The sequence below is a fragment of the Microcaecilia unicolor genome, chromosome 2, assembly GCF_901765095.1.
Source record: "Microcaecilia unicolor chromosome 2, aMicUni1.1, whole genome shotgun sequence".
Lineage (NCBI taxonomy): Eukaryota > Metazoa > Chordata > Amphibia > Gymnophiona > Siphonopidae > Microcaecilia > Microcaecilia unicolor.
In genome coordinates, this window is record NC_044032.1 from 508098664 (window position 1) to 508120847 (window position 22184).

The following is a 22184-nucleotide window of genomic DNA, read 5'->3' on the forward strand; positions in this document are numbered from 1 at the left end:
ACTTTGGAAGATCAATTTAAAGTGAGTTTAGCTCCTGTTAATAATTCAAACTAGTTACTTGGAAAAGAACAGCCACTGATGTCATACGGCCAGAATTATGGAACTCTCTTCCTTTGGCCTTGTCAGTTTCAACATGGTTTAAAAACATGGTTATTTCAAAAATACGATAAGTTGTGATAGAAATTTGCTCTGTTTGCTAATCTTATCTTATTAATCTTTTGTTTTCCAAACTGTTTTCATTAACATATCTTTCTATATGTTTTGTTATGTGAGTATATAAATGGTTAAACAACCTATAAATGTGAAAATAAGAAGAGAGCTCTTTTACACATGTATGTGACCACATATGGATTTAAGTGACTAAATACCACTACTTATGTGAGTTCTTAGGCCCTGATGATCAAAACAACACCCGAACTGTACATCAAAGGAACTCCCTAATGCTCAATGCTAATGACATGCAAATTTAGACACACTCATTGCATTGAGCATTAGGTATTTCTGCGGGAGGATTGTGTCTGGCGCATGCAGTGAAGAGTTGTGCGTTAAGCACAACTCTTGAGCACATGCCCAGAACGCCAGAGGGAAGGAAGAGGAAAAGGCTCCTTTAACCCAAAGTCACCCTCTGCTGTGGCCCTGGGAGTAGGGAAAGGGGTGGGAGGGGGTGCAGGGAACGGAGCACAACTGGAAAAGTGTAAGAAAGAAGCGAAGAGCAGTCGGAAGTGGCAGCACCTACCTGCCCGCTGGGATTTTCCAGCATCTCCATCTGGATCTCCAGCGAAGCAGATGGCGTTTTGGACATGTTGCTGTGGACCATTTGATAGTGTAAATGTGAGTTTTTCAATAAAGTTCAGAACAAAAAAGAATCTTGTGACACCAGTCTCCCTATTCCTTCCCATGGCTTGGCACAACCCTAATGTAAGCTCTGAGCTTGCATAAGGTTTGCCGCAGGAGGAGCGCCCTTGTTTGGCGCACTAGCCACTGAGCATTAGGGAGGAATATGAGATGACCTCTTTGGCATGCATTTGCATGCTCATTGCACTCAAAGCCAGTGATCTCATTGTTTCATGTGCTCGTCGGCTCTGAACATTTGGTGCTAGTAAATGCCAGAGATAGTCCGGCACTAATGGCTTTTACTGCCTTCATTTGCTTCTGACCATTGGGGCCTTAGTGCCTAAACTAGATGCCTCATTATAAAATTAACCTTTTTTTAAATGTAAATGTCAGCACTTAGATGAGCAAAAGCTGAAGCAATTCTGCTCTTTTTTTGGATGTTTCTTACTAAAATGGCTGCTCCTGCTGGATGTGCTGTCAACTGCTTGTGCATTTCCCAGTGTTATGTACATTTTATAAACAAAAAAAACAAAACAAAAAATAAAGCTCTGTATTTAGCAGAGCTTTTTGTATAACAGATGGGGAATTAAACCTCCTGACTTGGATAGTCCATGTACCACTCAGATATCTATGGAAAATGGGCTTTTGGAGTCATTACTAAAGTAAATCATCATCTGTGAATGTTTAAGTTATACTTTTTATAGTAAACCTGTTCAATAAAGCTTTTATGCGGCTAGTAGGACTAAGAAAGCAAACTGCCAGGTGATTATGGCAATTATTTTTTTACTGAAAATCTATAACAATATAAACAAGCATAAACACTCATTTGATAAGAAAAATGAGGTATCATATAGAAAATTATAAACAATTAAAAAAAAAAAAGGAATAAAAAGAAAGAAACCTTCCTAATAAATTAAGAAAAGAACACCATTAGTCCACTAAAATTGGGAGAGCAGAGAAATGATATCATTGTCCCTGTATACTTGACCACACATTTACAGGGATATAAGAAAAAAAAAGCACTAAGACTATGGAGTCTCAGTACGCATATCAAAAAATTATTTTCTTCTCTCCTGTGTTATACTTTGTAAGTCCGGAAATATCCAAATCTTAAGTCCCAAAAATAAAGTACTAATATTGAGGAAATAAAGACACAAGATCAAATTCAGATCTTGTTCAAATACCAATGTCACAAGAACAGTGGCCTTTCCTACAACAGGAAGGTACAAGGTTTCCCAAAGATTTACTGATTCAGAATCTAAAGATGTTAGCGTTTCCATTCCATCACTTTGATGGCCAGAACACTTACCAGATGGTAAATAAAAAGCCTTTGCAATAGGCAGCAACATATCTGATGACATGCTCAGTCAGATACCACTTAAATACGTCTAAAGGTGACATACCTTGGACTTTTAAGAAAACCCCAAATCCTTAAATTCAGCTGTCTAGCATAGTTTTCCAAATGTTGAATCTTTTTACTAGATACTTTATCCTTAATCAATGTTTCATTAACCTTCTTACAACTCTCCATCTCTTTTTTAAGTGTCTCTAATCTTCCAACTTGTGACCCCATTTTTCAAGATAACACCTTAAGGTCTGCTGAGCAAGCGGATAATGAGGAATCCAATCTTGCCAGAATGTTCCATAAGGCCTCCAGGGTCACCACTGGCAGTTTGAGAAAAAAAAGGGGGGGAGGGGGATCGTGATGGAATTAATACCGGAGGACTTGAAACTAAAGCTCTTGACACAGCTCTGACTTCTGGTTGAGTCTCCTCCTGCATTGGGGAAATTGCAGCAGAGCTCTTCTTTTGCACTGTGGCAACTCCCAAAGCTGTCTCGGTCGACCATGCAGTCTTCCTGAGATACCGCCTTAACCACAAACTCCAATGGACCGGAAGATGGAGAAACCACCAGTGGCTGCTGGTGGGGGCAGAGGAGAACCTCGCCTCCCAAGTGAATTGCTTCTCCCTGGGACAAGTTTCAAGCAAGAGAATCTGGCACCCCACCTTGCACAGCCTGTCATGCAGCAAAGGAGCTTGGCACTCACTGTGTTTAAACTGGACCTGATGAAGAAACCGGTTGGATAGGAGCCTTTCCTTTTTTCTTCGGAGCCATGGAGGAAAAATTCTAATAGAAGAAAACTTTGTTAAGGTAAGAGGATGCTGGCTTCAAGCTGCTTAGAATGTTGCCATCTTGACTCCGCCCCTACATTTTAACAAGTTTAATGTGTTTTACAGGTAACTATTATCGCAGTACTCCAAGGTTAGCCTAGACTTTGCTACTGACCTAACAAATAAATTGCTATGCTAAATTTTGTCCCAAAGGGAAAGAGATTGAACAATATTAAGTGTGGCTTCAAGCTATAGTTTGCCACATGGTCTAATTACCCATGACTGTATCCAGTATAAAAGCTAGAGTAACTTTTACCTGTACAGCCAAAGGAATTGAAGCACAAATGAATCAAAGTAAATCAATATAAACTACATACAAGATATGTCAGAGATAGCCTAAAAATAAAAAATATATATTTTTCTAAATATAAAACCACAAAACTCTTAAGACAATGTAATAGTTATGGATTTACTGTACTACTACTACTTAGCATTTCTATAGCGCTGCCAGGGTTACGCAGCGCTGTACAAGTTTATAGTTCTTAGTAATGGTTACCTTCTTTTTTTGTACTCTACAAAAAAATATTTTCTTATATTGTATTGCATTTAAACAGCAATCATGCAGGGGATTCAAGTAAGACAAAATAGGTTAAAGGAAAACAAACGTAAAGGAAAGCAGACAGCAACTTAATTCTCAGCATACACATGTTATGTAACTTGAATCATTAGCACAGCATTCAAACTTTCAGATAACCAATCTCTGAAAGCCTTTGTAGAAAACACTTATGCTCATGTGACAAAGGACCTGAACAAACTAACCAAGTGCCACTCCCTTTAATCATTAGCAAAGAAAAAAAATGGTCAAGAACAACTCTCACAAAAAGTGGAGGAGTGGCCTAGTGGTTAGGGTGGTGGACTTTGGTCCTGGGGAACTGAGGAACTGAGTTCGATTCCCGGCACAGGCAGCTCCTTGTGACTCTGGGCAAGTCACTTAACCCTCCATTGCCCCATGTAAGCCGCATTGAGCCTGCCATAAGTGGGAAAGCGCGGGGTACAAATGTAACAACAACAAAAAAAAGGTTGTTTACATGACTCCATTGAACTGCTGTCATTCTAGAATGAAGATAATTAAGTTTTCAGTTTCTAGGAAGGGACGAAGCCTGGACATGCATATATGGGACCAGGGGCATAGTTAAGGGTGGGCAGGGGCGCAACAATAACATTTTCTATACCACTCTAACCCTTAGCTCTGTGCAGTGAACAATAGCAAGAGCTATGGCTAATTACAGATGGGACAAATTACATAATAAAATTCTAAAAATTAGAGAAATATAAAAATCAAGCAAAATACAATTCAAGTAAAACAGCAAATATCAACATAAATACCATCATTATAATAACTTATTAAATAGCTAGAACTTCAAGAGTTTTCAAAGCTTTTGAAGGAAAAATGAATACCCTTGTGTAGTTAAGTACTGCTGCCTTAGGAGATAAGACTCTGTTACAGACTGGGTACAAATGACCTGTTTTGCTATATAGCTGAAGTTAAGGCCATTATTTAGAATGCATTATACTGGGAAGGAGCGATAATACTAAAGCACAAATGTCTGGTGCACTCAAGACAGATTGGCTAATGGGAGGAAATAGTGAGGAGATCATATTTGGAGGATCACAAACATCTTCTGTGAGTATAAGGTACAAGTACAACGTAAAGAAATGGGGGCAAAACCAGTGTACAAAACTTGGTGAGCAATTTGAATGTAATTCAGAAAGACACTGAAAGACACTGACTCTGTCAATTTCTTTTCACCAAGTATTAGTTTAACTGTGGTGTTCTCAATAAGTCAAAACCTCAATGATATTCCAGAGGATAGTCTGGTCTAATCTACTGTTGTGACAGAACACTGTTGTGTTTTAAGCCTGTAAAAATGCCTTTATTAATTCTTGAAGTGCATTTCTCTAGTTTGGCCAGCAGGTGGTGCATGTTATGTTTTAAGCTGTTACAAAGAACTGACCTTTCTTTCTTTTAGTTAGCACGCTGATAAAGGAAATTGCCTATACTGATGTAACCGGTTTTCTTTTAAAACTTGTTGATTGGGCTCGGATTGGCCCAGGAGCTTTTTTCATTTGGAATGTACTGGGATTTCCCCCTCATTTCAGCCTCGGAGAAGCCTCGCTAGATCTTCTCTCCTATAAATTCCTTTCCAATGTGAACTTCCAGCTAGATGGCATCAGGTGGATTGCAACACCTTGGTCTGATCATCTCAAACTAAAATTCACTCTGCATTGGCTAAAATCGGGCATCTCTCAGCCTGGCAAACCCACTGCTTATTTCTCTAGAGGTATAGTCAATCCTCAGTTATTTTGGCAGTCAATATACGGTGATAACTGGATAGCGCAGCCAGTCTCAATTCTCTACCTAACCGCTTGAGAGGATAGATGCAGATGTGTCCTAGATGATATAGCGCCCTTGCAACGTAAAGCCTCTTACAACCACAAGTCTACGCCTTGGTTTAATAAGGAGTTAAAAACACTTAAGACACAAACCAGAAAACTTGAAAGAGAATGGCGTAAATCGAGATCCAATTGTTCGCTCAAGTTGTGGAAATCAAGTCACAGGGAATACAAATACGCTATCAAACAGGCAAAGCGAACATACTTTTCTAAAGAAATTGCGTCAGCTGGCATGGATGCAAAAAAACTTCAATGCCTCTTGAGTTCTTTCCTTGACACGAGCAGAACTGTGTCCTCGCAAACGGATTGTCCCTCTGGTGATAAGCTTGCTACATATTTCAATGAGAAAATCCAACTGTTACGTAAGCCACTATTCAGCAGTACTGCAGTCGTTGAGGACTTTCTCCTATCACTGGACTCACCTCTTGACCAATGCCCAGCAGACCATAGTTGGACCACCTTCAGCAGTTTATCAGTCAATAATGTAGCAACAGCGCTAAACAAGTTCTCCAAGAAACATTGTGGTCTTGATATCTACCCTAGTCACCTGTTCACATCCACACCAGAGTGCTTTGTCGTCGAACTTGTCTCCTATTTAAACTTCATGCTACAACAGGGACTCATGAGCTTGGAAACATTCTTCTCACACCTATACCCAAGAATCCTAAAATAAGAGTTGATGTCCTTTCAAATTGTCGACCAGTAGCATCTATACCATTGCTTATTCAAACTATGGAAAGTTTGGTCAATAATCAGCTAACACACTACATGAAGAATTTTGATATTCTGCATTGTTCTCAATCAGGGTTCCTTCCGCAGTACAGTGCCGAAACAGTTCTGGTTACCCTTCTGTCTCATTTTAAAAGAGAAATGTCCACTGGTAACAAAATCTTATTACTTCAATTTGACATGTCCAGTGCGTTCGACATGGTGGATCATGAGCTTTTACTCTACCTGCTGGACACAATTAAAATTCAATGCGAAGAAATGCAAAGTGATGCACTTAGGGAATAGAAATCCACGGGAGACGTATGTGTTAGGCACGGATGGGGAGAGGGATCTTGGGGTGATAGTATCTGAGGATTTGAAGGCGACGAAACAGTGGGACAAGGCGGTGGCCATAGCTAGAAGGTTGTTAGGCTGTATAGAGAGAGGTGTGACCAGCAGAAGAAAGGGGGTGTTGATATCCCTGTATAAGTCATTGGTGAGGCCCCACCTAGAGTAGGTATTGTGTTCAGTTTTGGAGGCCGTATCTTGCGAAGGATGTAAAAAGAATTGAAGCAGTGCAAAAAAAAAGCTACAAGAATGATATGGGATTTGCATTACAAGATGTATGAGGAGAGACTTGCTGACCTGAACATGTATACTCTGGAGGAAAGGAGAAACAGGGGTGATATGATACAGACGTTCAAATATTTGAAAGGTATTAATCCTCAAACGAACCTTTTCCGGAGATGTGAAGGCGGCAGAACGAGAGAACATGAAATGAGATTGAAGGGGGGCAGACTCAAGAAAAATGTCAGGAAGTATTTTTTCACGGAGAGAGTGCTTGGAATGCCCTCCCGCGGGAGGTAGTGGAGATGAAAACGGTAACGCAATTCAAACATGCGTGGGATAAACATAAAGGAATCCTGTTCAGAAGGAATGGATCCTCGGGAGCTTAGCCGAGATTGGGTGGCAGAGCCGGTGGTGGGAGGCAGGGCTGGTGGTTGGGAGGCGTGGATAGCGCTGGGCAAACTTATACGGTTTGTGCCAGAGCCGGTGGTGGGAGGCGGGGCTGGTGGTTGGGAGGCAGGGATACTGCTGGGCAGACTTATACGGTCTGTGCCCTGAAAAAGACAGGTACAAATCAAAGTAAGGTATACACAAAAAGTGGCACATATGAGTTTATCTTGTTGGGCAGACTGGATGGACCGTGCAGGTCTTTTTCTGCCGTCATCTACTATGTTACTATGTATGTTACTATGTATATGACATTTATAGATGCCAGGTTGAGTGACAGCACAACATTAGTACGGATGGTGATCCTCAGAATGAGCAAATAACAAAAAGGCGGAGGCAGTCATATCATATATGTTTCCGTTTACACTTAGCAGAGAAAGTGATAAACAATCACTATAATCAGTAGCTAGTATTAAACAGAATGCAACAATTTTTAGATTTTCAAACATCACTTTCCAGTCCTTCACACTAATTAGTTTGGATAAGGTAGCTGAAACAAGTGACTTTTCAAAACTCCTTTAATCTGTTATTACTACTACTACCAGATGCAGATTCAAAGTAATTGATTTTACAGTAATAAAATTTATTGTGTTTCACATAAACAGGCATATTGGTAATTAGGGATATCCAATAAACAGTGATGTTCTTATTAAGAGCCCAAAGTTGTCAATAAACCCTAAGTAATGCAGCAAAGACTACTGGCACCTAATAATTCAGGGTTTTGTGCACTAATAATAAAATATTAAACGTAACCCAATAATAAGCAGCCAGTGCAGTCTGTAAAGTAATAATGGCATCAAAATGTGCTCCCATCAAAATTCTAGCTGCAGAACCTTGAGCTATCTGTAGAGGTCATAAGATTCACTTTGAAAGCCCCATCAATAATCTCTTACAAAAATCACAATGGGAACCAATGAATGAATGATATACAGTATACAAGTTCTCAAAGTTCAAAAAAGATTTCAAGGTATCTGAATTGCCAGCTTTTTCCTTCAGAAATTCCTATCTTTCCTTTCTGGTTGACTGTTTCTACCAGGACAGTGCCTTCTTTTCTTCTGAAGGAGCTGTTCTTATCTTAATCAGGTAGTCTGACTTTTGGCATTTTCAGGAAAAGACAATCAGGTTCCACCTGAACACTTCATAAGCTGGATGTCCACAGAGCCCTCTTGCGGTATTTGGAAGTGATGAATTACATTTCTAAGTCAGACAGACTTTTTGCATTGTTTTATGGACTCTGCAAAGGGGAACAGGGACAGAAATCTAACCCGTCACCACCCGTCCCAGCAAGAATTTAATGATGCCTAAAAAAATTCCAGTCGGTTCTCTGTCTCTCTGGGTTCGAGCCATAGCACTACAGGCAAGGAACGAACGAAAGTTGGAACTTGGAGCGCTTGTCTCTGATTCACTGGAACTGTGTGTTGAGGTCGCCACATGCACGCACCAGTAGGTCAGGTGACCTCTGATGCTCTTGCCTGAACCACAACTGAGGCCTGCGCATTAGCCCAGGAGCAGAGAGGGTTAAAAGAAGACTTTCTGCATCTGCGTTGTTAAAGCAAGGAGGAGAGGGCACTCAAAAAACTTGGAAGGTGAGGGGCTGGCGCAAGTGCAGCTTACCCTTCCACGGGAATCCCACAGGAACTGCTTCCTTCCCCACGGGAACCCCGAATGAACTGCTTCCATCCCTCATGGGAACCCCGCAGGAACTGCTTCCGTCCCCACGGGAACCCCGAATGAACTGCTTCCATCCCTCATGGGAACCCCGTAGGAACTGCTTCCATCCCTGCGGTAGTCCCACAGCCCCAAAGGGGCATCCTGCAAACTCCGTTCCCATACAGGTCTCTATCTCAAAGTCTTTAACTGCCCGCTGGATTAAAGAGGTGACAGAAGCAGCTTATCTCCTAAATTGGAAGGCAGTCCCAGCAGGCTTGAAAGCTCACTTGACTAGAGCAAAGATGACATCCTGCGAGGAAGTTTGGACAGTCAGTCCAGACGATATCTGCAGAGCAGTACTGGTCCTCGCTGCATTCCTTGTGAAACACTACAAGAGCTTTTGACAGAGTCATGTTGCAGGGAGCCTTGTTATTTATTTTAAATATATATATCCCACCTATTCCTAAGTGGTTACATAAGTTCAAAAAACAAATCTGACTAACACTTTACAACAGTGTATCCCGGTGGGATAAAGCTTTGATATATCCCATCACTCTGGGCTGATCTAGCAGAATGAAAAGGAAGGTAAAATTTACCCTTACCTGTTAATTTCTAAGTCCTGCTAGACCAGTCCAGGACCCAGCCAGGAAGATGGCAAAGTGCTGGTAGCCCTTAGCTTCAAAGCTGCTCTTTGTTGTTTATTATAGTTTAATATTCTGGGCTCTACAGTGGGTTCCCCAGTTAATAATGGGCTCCACTTATATATAGGCTCATTTAGTTAACTCTTAGCTTTGGTATTAGTATACTGGATTGTTCCTGGATGCACCACTTGTTATACTGACATTGTCATTGGAATCTACATGTGTCTGCCTTTGTCTGTTGATAGGGGGAGCTAACCCATTAGTCTGGACTGGGCTAGCAGAACGTAAGGGAAGGAAGTCATCAGATAAGGATAGGATTTCACATTACAATTACTTGAATGTCTAACACATTATCCAATGGTGTGTATATATATATATATATTGCTGGCTACAAAATATTTCTGCAAATGTGTCACTCATTCTGAATTTCAAAAGTATTAGGACTTAAATATTTTTCATTTAGAAATCACAATTCCAAAAAGACCAAAATAGTCTGGCCTCACTGCTACTCTAAATTTATTGCATGAACAGGTTAAAATGTAAGAATTATCATTGGCCATTTGGTTAGTTATTGTTTTGCGTCAGAGGAACTTGTTGGAAGTAATTTATCAGCAATAAAAGCAAAATATTTCACATAAATCCAATTAATTCCAAGAACAAGTAAAGCTATCTCACAAAATAAATTGCCTTTATATAAATCAGTAGGGATGCTATGGCTCTCATGTAACAAAACAATTAACACCTTATAAGCAAAACAAAAATAAAAAGCTCCTGAACTGAAATGTGTGAATTACCAGATTTATCCTCTGTTTCACCTCTTTCTGCTGTTTCATGTACTTCTTCTTGAGCATGGTTTTCTAACTGTAATTAGAAAAAAAAATGCTACACTTTTTCTATTTGCAAAGAGTATGAAAAAGGTTTTCCTACAGTACAGTATTGTTAAAATGAATAAAGGATCATAATTTGAAAATGTCATGAATTTATTAGGAAAAGGACCTCAAAACACCCTGACGCTTAATGCAATTTCGGCATCTTTAACTGGGGTTGTCTCCTTCATCATTGGTCTAAAAAACCTCGTGATGTAAATTTTATCTCTTTATTGACAACTTTATTATTTAAATTTTATCCTTTCATTTAAAACACAAAATTTATGGTCCACACTCTTATTGGTGTTCACATGACAACACTCAATCTTGTAGCACAACGGTCATGAAAATAATTTCTTATTTCATGATAATTCAATTTTTATTCTAGTAGAGCAATAAAAAAAAGTCGAGCACATAACTGACACCCACCCAATGGTGGCCAAACCCATTTCACTCAAAACGACTTCATCAGGGGGTGTGCATCGACAGCTTCATTGATAGAAAAGGTGGTCTCATGTATTTTCATGATAACCGACCGACTGAAAAATGTCACCTTTTCTATCAATAAAGCTGTCGATGCACAACCCCTGATGAAGCCAGGTGACCTGTGGAATTTCTGTTCTTACTGGGCACAGTTTCCCATGCTAGAAAATAAAAATTATTTTCTAGCTCAGGGGCAGGGAGTAGGCTGCACGTAAGTTGTGAAATTAGTGCATGGTCATTAAGGATGCCAACTGAAAAAAAGGCTTTTTACGGCTGTAGTAAAAAGTGGCCTCGGCCCCACGTGCCAAAACTACTGCAGGCCACTTTTTTAAAGCAGCTCTGTGAGAGAACCCCTTAGAGCCTATTTTCTAAGCTGTAGAATGGTAATAACTCACAGCATCAGTCAATATAACACTTATTATTTCCCCAATAAGCTTGCAATATTTGCCAGTACCATGAGTTATTTGGCTGATTTGTAGCTTAGTGCTAACAATAAATCAGGCCCAATGTAGGATAAACTAATTAGCTGCACTGCATGCAAAGGTATATCAATTCATTAACATACCACTTAATGAAACTCACAAAAAAACTGAACTGTGCAACTCTGTAAAGTTAGCTATACCTAAAAAACTGTAGCTAACTTTTCTCAAGTGCATTGGAGCCGACTCTGTGGGTGCTTGAGCACCCCCAATATTAAGAAAGTTCCTTGTATGTTCCCAGGGAGGGATTATTTTCATTGGGTTTAGCACCCCCAATAATTTTGAAAAGTTGGCTCCTATGCTCAAGTGTACTGCCAGGTTGAAGTACTTGACAATCCTCCTATGCTGTCAGGTCCTTCAAGAATTCCTTCCCCTTTCCTCCATATTTCCTGAAAAAATTACCCATAGGCCATTGTGCCATGTCCTCCCACTCACTAGTCTATTAAAAATGCAAAACTTAATCCATCAATAAGACAAGCCTGCAAATCCCACCCATTTCAATGATGACAAGCCTCTTGGTCCTGGATTCCCTCCCCAAACTTAATGGATAGCTCAAGGTCCACACGAAGCAAAAGCAATTCCCATTCACCCTGCTCTGCAGATGCCATAAAACAAAATGGCACTGGCTGAGCCAAGTCTCTCCTTTGTCCACTGCATGCAAGACAAAGGAGATCTTAATGCCAACTAGCATTCTTTCTGCTACATGGCAACAGAAGGAAAGAGGCAAGCAGGGACCACTTTTGTCCCTTGTGGGCACTGGGATCTTTGGTAAGCTTTGGGAGGTGTTTAGAAGGAGGAATGGGTATGACCGCTTTAAAAAGGGAGTGGGGTTTGCAGGCTAAGAACAGACAGGAAGGCCATGGCTTCACAGACCACCAGGGTTTATGGCCAGACAAGGATGGGGGCTACCAAGCTATGCAATAGCCAAGAATGCATGATTTTTTCAGCCACAGAAATGCATAGCAAATTAGTACATGATTTACAAAACCACAGTACCCAGGTACAGCAGTTTGGTAAATCATGTGGGAATTTTCTTGCAGTAAATCAGTGCCAAAATGTGGTGTTTTACTTTGGCTAAGTAAATAGGCCTCAGCACTAAAACTTAATGAAAAAGTATTATCTAAAGTCTGTAAAATATCAATATGCTTGTTTCTCGACTTATATAACCTTATTTCTCCTTTTTTTTTTCTTATCATTCCAAATGTTATTCCATATATATTTAAACTGTTTTGGGAAGTTGTGTGCATATCTTTTAGAGAAAGATGTGGTTCCCAATATTCTCCTTCAGTTTTGAGCTTTACTCTTATTTTATCTGTAACAGTAATATATGCATCACACTTTAAGGAACAGCACTGCAGTTCCGCTCATTTACTTATTTTCAGCTTGTGTTTATAAAAATAAGACCAGTTAAGCACGAGGAGTTTTCAAAATCTTTGAACACTACTATGTTCTCAGAAATTAGCAAACAATTAGAACTTAATATATAAAAATAAAACAAAACATTCTCCTAAATAACAGCAAAGGAATATAGGAGTAATGAAAAGAGTGGCAATACCCTAAAACATGCTAAATATTTTGGTATTTTTTTTTATTGTGGGACAGACAGGCATCAGATATTCATAACAGGAGCTATAAGACCTCTTACAGAACAAAGCTACTTCAAATCAAAGCTCTACAGATCTTCATCAATCAATTGCCTACAGTGTCTTCATTTTAATTTTATACCTTAAAACTAATCTTCCTTGTCTAGTTTAGCAGCAATTAATAATCACTTTTGTGACTCATGAAAGGAAGACATTTTCAAGGTACAAAATTAAAATGAGAACACTACAGGCAAATGATTGATGAGTATCTGTAGAGCTTTGACTTGAAATAGCTTTGTGCTAGAGGTCTCAAAGCTCCTATTATGAATATCTGATGCCTCTCTGACCACAATAAAATATTTAACAAGCTTGAGGGTATTGTCACTTTTTCCATTAGTCCTATATTCCTTTGGGAACAATTAGAATTTAAAGCAGGATTTTTATGACTTAACTACCAACTGAATTACTTACATTTTCTGTGCTACTACAGCAGTTTCAATGTAATAACAACACTTACCTCTCGAGATTTTACTCCTAGGGTTCTTTCCTTTTTTGATGTTTTTACCTTGCTTCGTGGTCCACTTACTAAAACGCAAAACACAACAAAAATTCTCATGAAACATTTCCATCCTGCAAGGCGGAAAGGCTAATGTGCAGGATTCAAATGAGAAATTGAATAAGAAAGCAGAGTGAACATTCACCAAGCCTGTAAATAGGAATAAGGCACATGATGAGAGCAAACAGAATACAGATCACAACCATTTTACAGCTTGCACCACTCACTCTTCCTCTGTTAGAATTTTGTGGGGATTTTAGCCATTCTTCTACTCTACTGCAACCCTTTTATCTAAATAAAACAATTATGCTCCAAGAATAGAATCTAAAGTAATGTCAATGAAGACAAGTGAAACCCAATGCACCCAAAGTCCCTCAGACAATTTCAAAAAGAACTCAAAACAAAGAACTGCTATTGCTGGGAGACTACATTATTAGAGGAATCAACTTGGATCACAGTTCAAAGGGCAGAGAAAGATTAAATGCTTTCCTGGATCCTCAGCAAGCAGCAAAACACCCCAAATTGTTATGAAATCCAAGAAGAAAGTAAGGATCCTAAAATTAATATTCACCTATGAACAAATGAACTAGCTAGAAATAGCACTTCAGTAGTACAAAGACTTCCAAATTTTGGGAGCGAGACTTAAACCTTCAATCTATACAGAAAAAAATAGATCTTGCTAAATTTCTTTCCTTGTGTCCCTCCAGACCAGTCCAGATGCATGAGTATGGGCTCTCCTGCCAAGAGATGTAGGCAGAGAACCACTGACTCAAAGACATCATTTTATAAGCATCTTGTGCTGCTCAAGCCAGTCAATATTTCCACAAGAAAGCAGAGAACTAACTTTCCGACATACCCAGGGAATAAAAAAGCAACAGACAAGCATTTAATATTTATCACCTTAAAACAATCTGCTGGAAACAGAGACTGGCAAACTAACTGTTTTCACAGACTATGGACTCCCCTACTTCCTTGACCTCCCACTAAACTATGGTCAAGTTCTGGAGGGGCTCAAGGAAAGAAAATTAACAGATAAGATCTAATTTCTCCTTCCTCATTGTCCCAACAGACCAGTCCAAACACCTGGGAAGTACTAAAGCAGTATCTATCAAGAGAAGGAAACAGACACCCATTGTCAACATGGATGCATCAAAGTTCGCATCCTGCCAAGAATGAACATCCAACATGTAATGCCACACAAAGGAATGCAACAATGACCAAGAGACTACCCTGTAGAAATCTTGCAGTGGCACCAGATTATGCTCTGTCAAAGATGCTGCCCGACTCCTGGTAAAGTGCACTCTTAGAAAGTGATACGCTGTCTTCATTTGGATTCCAGGGCTCTGTTCTTTCCTGGTTCTCCTCCTACCTCTCGCTTCGCACCTTTAGTGTATACTCTGGTGGATCCTCTTCCACTTCTATCCTTCTACCAATCGGTGTACCTCAGGGTTCTGTTCTCGGTCCTCTCCTGTTCTCCATCTACACTTCTTCCCTTGGCTCTCTGATATCATCCCATGGCTTTCAATACCATCTCTATGCTGATGACTCCCAAATCTACCTCTCCACCCCCGAAATCTCAACCAGCATCCAGACCAAAGTTTCAGCCTGCCTGTCTGATATCGCTGCCTGGATGTCTCAATGTCATCTGAAACTTAACATGGCCAAAACCGAGCTTCTCATCTTTCCCCCTAAGCCTACCTCTCCTCTGCCCCCTTTCTCTATTTCTGTGGATGGCACTCTCATTCTCCCTGTCTCATCTGCTCGTAACCTTGGGGTCATCTTTGACTCCTCTCTCTCCTTCTCTGCTCACATTCAGCAGATTGCCAAAGAGTCATTCCGTGTCAAGTGGACCAATTTTAAAGGTCGTCCCCACCTCACCATCTCAGATTTTGATGAAATTTGGTACATAGTTTCTTTATGATAAAAAACTAAGCTGTGCAAAACTTTAGTTCAAAAGACTAAAAATTGGAGGTTCTAGGGGACCTCAAGTAAAGGGTTGCAAAATGTCGCCTGAGCAAAAATGACATTTTGGGCCAACTTCCAGAAGCTGTAAAACTGGAAGTTTTAGTAGTACAAGGGGGATATTTGGAGAACCTGCACTACTTTTAGGGCTTAATGAACTGGCAAAACCCCATGTTCCTAGTCCTCTTACTTTTTGAATGGTTTAGGCTCAAACTTTGCCAAAAAAACGGCAAAAATCAATTTACAGTGATGTTGAGGCTGCTGTAGTTTCTAAACTAGTTGGCCTTTCAGGTTGATTTTTGGTAGGTGTACTAAATGCACGGCTGTAATGAGGCATTCCAATTTGCAGCACTTTCCTTCAAGTGGTTGAAAAATTATAAGCGTTCAAAGTTGGTATAAAAAGCATTTTTGCCCATTTTGGGCTACCTTTGATGCCCTTGATCTCCAGTGGGACAGCTTCAATATTCTTTCTTTTAGCACCATTAGAAAGAGCAGATTTCCTTCTATCAGAATATGTAGTTTTCAATTTGGAGTCTCTCCATATAAGGATTGCAAAAAAAGTGTTTTTTGGCCAGTATTGTTGAATGATAGTTGAAACGGATATAGGGCCCATCAATGTTTCTAATTGCTGTATAAGTCGCTCAGTTGCTTTAAGCATGCGTTGGTCCATTGTGGCTATGCCACTACCAGTTCAATAGGAAGTGGCAACCTCATCGCCAAGAGGTCACGCCTGATAGCAAGGCAAGTCCAGCCACTTGGCACAGGTTCCCAAGCCTGAAGGTGGGCATCTTACTTGAGGTTCCCAAGCCTCATTTGGTTGTCTTTGCCTAGTTTCTCAAGCCTAATGGGGGTGTCTTAATGGTTCCCAAGTAAAACCTCAGTGCTGAAGTGACAAGAATTTTTCACTGATAAGTTTCACTGCTGTTTCTGGAAATGTATACTGTCGTCCAAGTGTGTAGTTGCTGGTACTGGAAGAACTGCTAGAATATGCTGTTCAGAAATCCAACAAGAATCTCTTCTGCTAGGCCAATGAAATGATCGTGCAGGCCCGCATGGATGCATAAAGTTGACCAAGGCATCATGTTCTTCAAATGATGTGTCACAGACATTGCCAATCCACCATTTGTCGTCATAAACACAGGCAACATACTGCCCAGGCTGAAGTTGACACACATTTATGCCAGGTACACTCACTGGGTCATCCGACTGACAAAGTTTGACAACAAATGAGGAGGAATCATTTGACATTCTACTGACTGAAATTTGGTTCAAGTCAATGGGAATAAACTGGTGATTTAGTTCCAGCAACTGTGGAAGCTTTACTGAATCTTTCCTCTTGTGCAGATCTTGAAGATTCAATTTCATCCTTGGAAACAAAAAAGAACTTGATTTTATTTATTTTTTGATCACAAAATTCAAACAAGCCTTGTGCTGTGAGAATTTGGCTATTTTTAGGTCGTTGCAAACTAGCCTGAGCAGATAGTCGCTTTGTTGTACCACCTATGGCATCACATGGTGACTTGCCATGGCTTCTGCCAAAGAAATTCCACTGTGCACTTATTCCAAATTCTGTTTGATGATAGCACAAGTTGGCAAAGTTTTTGAAGTTCTTGTATTGTGCAGCTGAGCCATCACTAAAGTATGTTACATATTTTATTTCTCCAATTTTGCTTTTCAAGAACGCGATTAATTTTTCCAAGAATGCATGTACAGCAACTGCATCATGCCGCAAGCTGTCACTTATTATGCAAACACTTATGCACTGAATTTCACTTGAAGCATCACGGAAGTACCCAACAAATGGATGCAGTGTAGCTTGACTGTTTTCCCAGTGGAAACCTTGAACAGCATCTTGGACAATAAAGGAGTAGTTTTCAGCAAAGTCCAAGAGAACAACAATTTCACAAGGATTTAGGTTTTCTTTAAGTATTGTGTCTGATGTTTGGAAATGTAATGGTGGATTGACAGGTTTGAAACTTTCAATGCAAGCTCAGATACAAAATCATCAACATACATTTGTTTGGTCTCCAGTGTGGTGCGATCTGTATGAACCCACTGCTTAAACTCGATTGTTTCACCTGGGTCAGCATCAATGAACACTTCTGTCAGGTAATTTTCAAGCACATCTTTACCTGGACATATTTCACACCTGTGAAGCATGCATTCTTTGCATTCCAAATTGCACACAGTTTTAGCCATCAGTGCTTTGTAATCTTCGTTCAGCAGATGGCTTCCAGCAAGCATAAGCTTCACATTTTGATGAATGACACAAACACACACTGAATGCATACCAGATGAGCCAACAGTGACACACCATTTTGGCCTTAGCTCACAAAATTTGGAAAAACCCACTTCTGGCCCATTTCGAGTACGATATGCAACATACATTTCTTTTAGATTGCTAAGCAGCAAGTGCTTTTGCATTTGAATTTTTTCAGTGCCAGTTCTGACAGAGACAAAATCTTTTTTCCCTAGGCACAGTCTACTGAATTCATCATCTTCAAAAAAGCCAAGAATTTTTTTTTCTGTTTCTTCTGGTAAAACTTTACCTTTCTTCTTGTCTGGTTTTGCCAGAATTCCACAAACTGATTTCAGATTTCTTGCTTTTTTAACCATTCTAGTTGAAACCATGAATTCTGAGGCAGTTCTTTGAATAGACCAGCTGTTTGGTGCTAAAGTTAGTATTTGCAGTTTTTCTGCATGATTTGCTGAAACTTGGACTTTGTTTTTCAACTCGTTTAGCAGGTCATCATAATCAGAACATTTGTCACATTTCTGACTGGTAGAATGTCTAAGCCACCAGCAACTGCAAGATGATGACTCTCAAAGTATTTTGCACTCGCCTGATTTTGCGCTTGGTGTAGCCTCGTACATCACGCTTGCTGACTTTTTTGAACTTTAATGGAGAAAAACCAAGAGATGTCAAACTTGTGTTCAACTTGCCAGAAATGTCACTGTGTTCATCATCTGCTGCTGTTGATGATGATAAAGAATCAGCAGCTCTGTTACTGACGTCTTTTCGACAAGATGGACATAGTTTCTGACCCGGCACAAATATTTTGCTTGTTAAGGCCTTTAGCTGGGCTGCTAGTGTGTCATCCAGCACTCTTAAGCCCCTTTTTGCATTATGACCACCTTTGGAAAATGGGTTACAGCAGGTTCTTTGCAAAAATTCAAACTTTTTCAACAGTAAGGATTCATGATGAAGGCAAATAGTTGATCCAGCATAGAAAAGTTGACCAGAATGCTCTTGTAACAACTTCTGTTGATCAGGCAGAAGCTCTTCAATTAATTTCAAACCTTTATTTTTATTGTATGTCAGTAAATGACACTCTGATGTACTTGAACAGCCAACTGAGCAAAGTGGAAATTCATCTGATCTTTCTGGATCCATTGATGACCATTAGCATCAGTTCAACAAACGCGTTTATTCTTGCAATCAGGTTTTCAATGGGTAAAATTTTACTTCAGTCTAAAGTGATTAATATCTTCATTTGTGGCATTTAATTCAATATAAATGAGCCTGTCGGTGCAGGTGCGAGTTTCTTCAACAAGAAGTATGTATACAATGGTTTCCACCCTATTTTTTAGTTTACTTGAACACAGTTTTATAACATAATATTTAAAGAAAACTTCTTTAGCCAGTTACACTTGGCCAATTATGATTGGTGAACCCTGTTGCAAGGCAGAATTGTTTGTTTCATTGCCCAATTGTATGCTTCTGGTACCTCCTGGCTCCTGAGTGTCTGTTGCTAGGCTTACTTCGATGCCTACAGTTCACTAAGAGGTCAAACTGTAGCAAGGGTGAAGAAACACCAGCAACAGACACTCAGACGCCTTGCAACAGGGTCCACCAATCATAATTGGCCAAGTCGGTCATCCTAACTGACTGCAGTTTTCTTTAAACCTGTCATGAAACCTGGCCTCATCCTTCCACATCCTAAAAAACATTCCTGTTTTTTAGTTTTCTTGAATATAGTTTTATAACATAATGTGTTCTTTATTTTAAAAAATTGGTGCTGTTTGAAAGAAGAATCACTTTTACTACACTTGTATCAAGGGTGTAGTGAAGATATCACAGGCTGCTGCCCGCAAACATTTGAGGGCATTTTTGCAATCCTTATATGATGATATGATGAGACTCCAAAATGAAAACTACATATTCTGATAGAAGGAAATCTGCTCTTTCTAATGGTGCTAAAAGAAAGAATATTGAAGCTGTCCCACTGGAGATCAAGGGCATCAAAGATAGCCCAAAATGGGCAAAAATGCTTTTTATACCAACTTTGAACGCTTATAATTTTTCAACCACTTGAAGGAAAGTGCTGCAAATTGGAATGCCTCATTACAGCCCTGCATTTAGTACACCTACCAAAAATCAACCTGAAAGGCCAACTAGTTTAGAAACTACAGCAGCCTCAACATCGCTGTAAATTGATTTTTGCCGTTTTTTTGGCAAAGTTTGAGCCTAAACCATTCAAAAAGTAAGAGGACTAGGAACATGGGGTTTTGCCAGTTCATTAAGCCCTAAAAGTAGTGCAGGTTCTCCAAATATCCCCCTTGTACTACTAAAACTTCCAGTTTTACAGCTTCTGGAAGTTGGCCCAAAATGTCATTTTTGCTCAGGCGACATTTTGCAACCCTTTACTTGAGGTCCCCTAGAACCTCCAATTTTTAGTCTTTTGAACTAAAGTTTTGCACAGCTTAGTTTTTTATCATAAAGAAACTATGTACCAAATTTCATCAAAATCTGAGATGGTGAGGTGGGGACCCCTGGTCCACTTGACACGGAATGACTCCAAAACCTGTCGTTTTTTTCTCTATAACATCAGCAAAATCCGTCCCTTCATCTCTGAGCACTCTACCAGAACCCTTATCCACACTCTTAACACCTCTTGTCTTGATTATTGTAACCTGCTTCTCACTGGCCTCCCTCTTAGCCACCTCTCTCCTCTTCAATCAGTCCAAAACTCTGCTGCGTGACTTACTTTCCGCCAGAGTCGCTATGCTCACATTAGCCCTCTCCTCAAGACACTTCACTGGCTCCCTATCCATTTCTGCATTCAATTCAAAGTTCTCTTATTGACCTATAAGTGCATTCACTCTACCACTCCCCAGTACCTCTCCACTCTTGTCTCTCCCTACGCCCCCCTCGGGTATTCCGTTCTGTTGATAAATCTCTCTTATCTGTCCCCTTCTCCTCTACTGCTAATTCCAGACTCCGTTCCTTTTATCGTGCTGCACCTCACGCCTGGAATAAACTTCCCGAGCCTGTACGTCTAGCCCCCTCTGGCTGTTTTCAAGTCCAAACTTAAAGCTCACCTCTTTACCACTGCTTTTGACTCCTAAACACTCCTCGCTTGCCCTGTCCTTTTTATCCTCTCCTCTTTATTTCCTTACCCTTAATTGTTCTGTCCGTCTGCCTGTCTTATCTAGACTGTAAGCTCTTTGAGCAGGGACTGTCTTTTTTGTGTATGATGTACAGCGCTGCGTATGCCTTGTAGTGCTATAGAAATGATAAGTAGTAGTAACCCCATAAAATATAAGCTGAAACTATAGCTTCCTTAATCTAATGAGCACCATTGCCTTAGAGACTGCCTCTCTTATTCTAGGTCCCGAGAACACCACTAAAAGGCAATATGACCGTTCTCCTCGTTCTTCTGAGGATAACAATGCAACATCGGTCACAAATCTAAATGCTATGAGTTGCTCCTTCCTCTACTTGTGCCTCCTGGAAAGAGAGGAAGGAGGTGCAATTGACTGATTAACATTAAACAAGGACACCACACTTAGGAAGGAATAATGGAACCGACATATTACTTTCTATCAAGTTATAACTAGGAAGGACTCTTGAAAAGACAATGCCTGCCTCTATGAAATCATTCTCTGCCTAATAAATAGCTACTAGAAACACCGTTTTTTGGATTAAATCCTTCTATGCAACTTTCCTAAGTGATTCAAAAGGTGTCTGCACTAACACCAAAAGAGCCAGATTTAGATTCTACAGTAGCACTATCAAATATTGAGTGGGTCTCAAAAGCGTCACCCCTCACATGACATTTGGATGAGATGAGATACTAAAGAGCAACCCTTCATCAGGCATCTACAGAAAAACACTATGGCCATATCTGCATCTTCAAAGAGGGGAGTCCCTTGTCCAAGCCATCCTGCAATAAGATAAAAATGTCAGAAATGGATAACTAGCAGGGTTTCACCTGCCTATAGTGAATGATACATACCTGTAGCAGGTGTTCTCCGAGGACAGCAGGCTGATTGTTCTCACGACTGGGTTGACGTCCACGGCAGCCCCCACCAACCGGAACAAAACTTCCCGCCCGTGTGTGACCGTTCTCGCTCAGTTGAATGACAAGCAAAAATGATGAAACGCAACTCCAAAGGGGAGGAGGGAGGGTAGGGGAGAACAATCAGCCTGCTGTCCTCGGAGAACACCTGCTACAGGTATGTATCATTCACTTTCTCCGAGGACAAGCAGGCTGCTTGTTCTCACGACTGGGGTATCCCTAGCTCACAGGCTCACTCAAAACAAGAACCCAGGTCAATTGAACCTCGCAACGGCGAGGGCATAACAGAAATTGACCTACGAAGAACAACTAACAGAGTGCAGCCTGACCAGAATAAATTCGGGTCCTGGAGGGTGGAGTTGGATTTACACCCCAAACAGATTCTGCAGCACCGACTGCCCGAACCGACTGTCACGTCGGGTATCCTGCTGGAGGCAGTAATGTGATGTGAATGTGTGGACAGATGACCACGTCGCAGCCTTGCAAATCTCTTCAATAGTGGCTGACTTCAAGTGAGCCACCGACGCTGCCATGGCTCTGA

General features: G+C 40.4%; 1 protein-coding gene across 1 annotated transcript in view; it reads right to left on the reverse strand.

Moving 5' to 3' along the window:
- The window catches only part of BOD1L1 (biorientation of chromosomes in cell division 1 like 1), a 441813-nt gene that overhangs the window by 189972 nt on the left and 229657 nt on the right, over nt 1-22184 (reverse strand). Inside the window, exons 13-14 of the mRNA XM_030191194.1 lie at nt 13341-13408; nt 10207-10273 (exon numbers count right to left, since the gene is read on the reverse strand). Of these exons, the coding sequence (XP_030047054.1) occupies nt 10207-10273; nt 13341-13408 (135 nt within the window). The remainder of the gene's footprint in view (nt 1-10206; nt 10274-13340; nt 13409-22184) is intronic.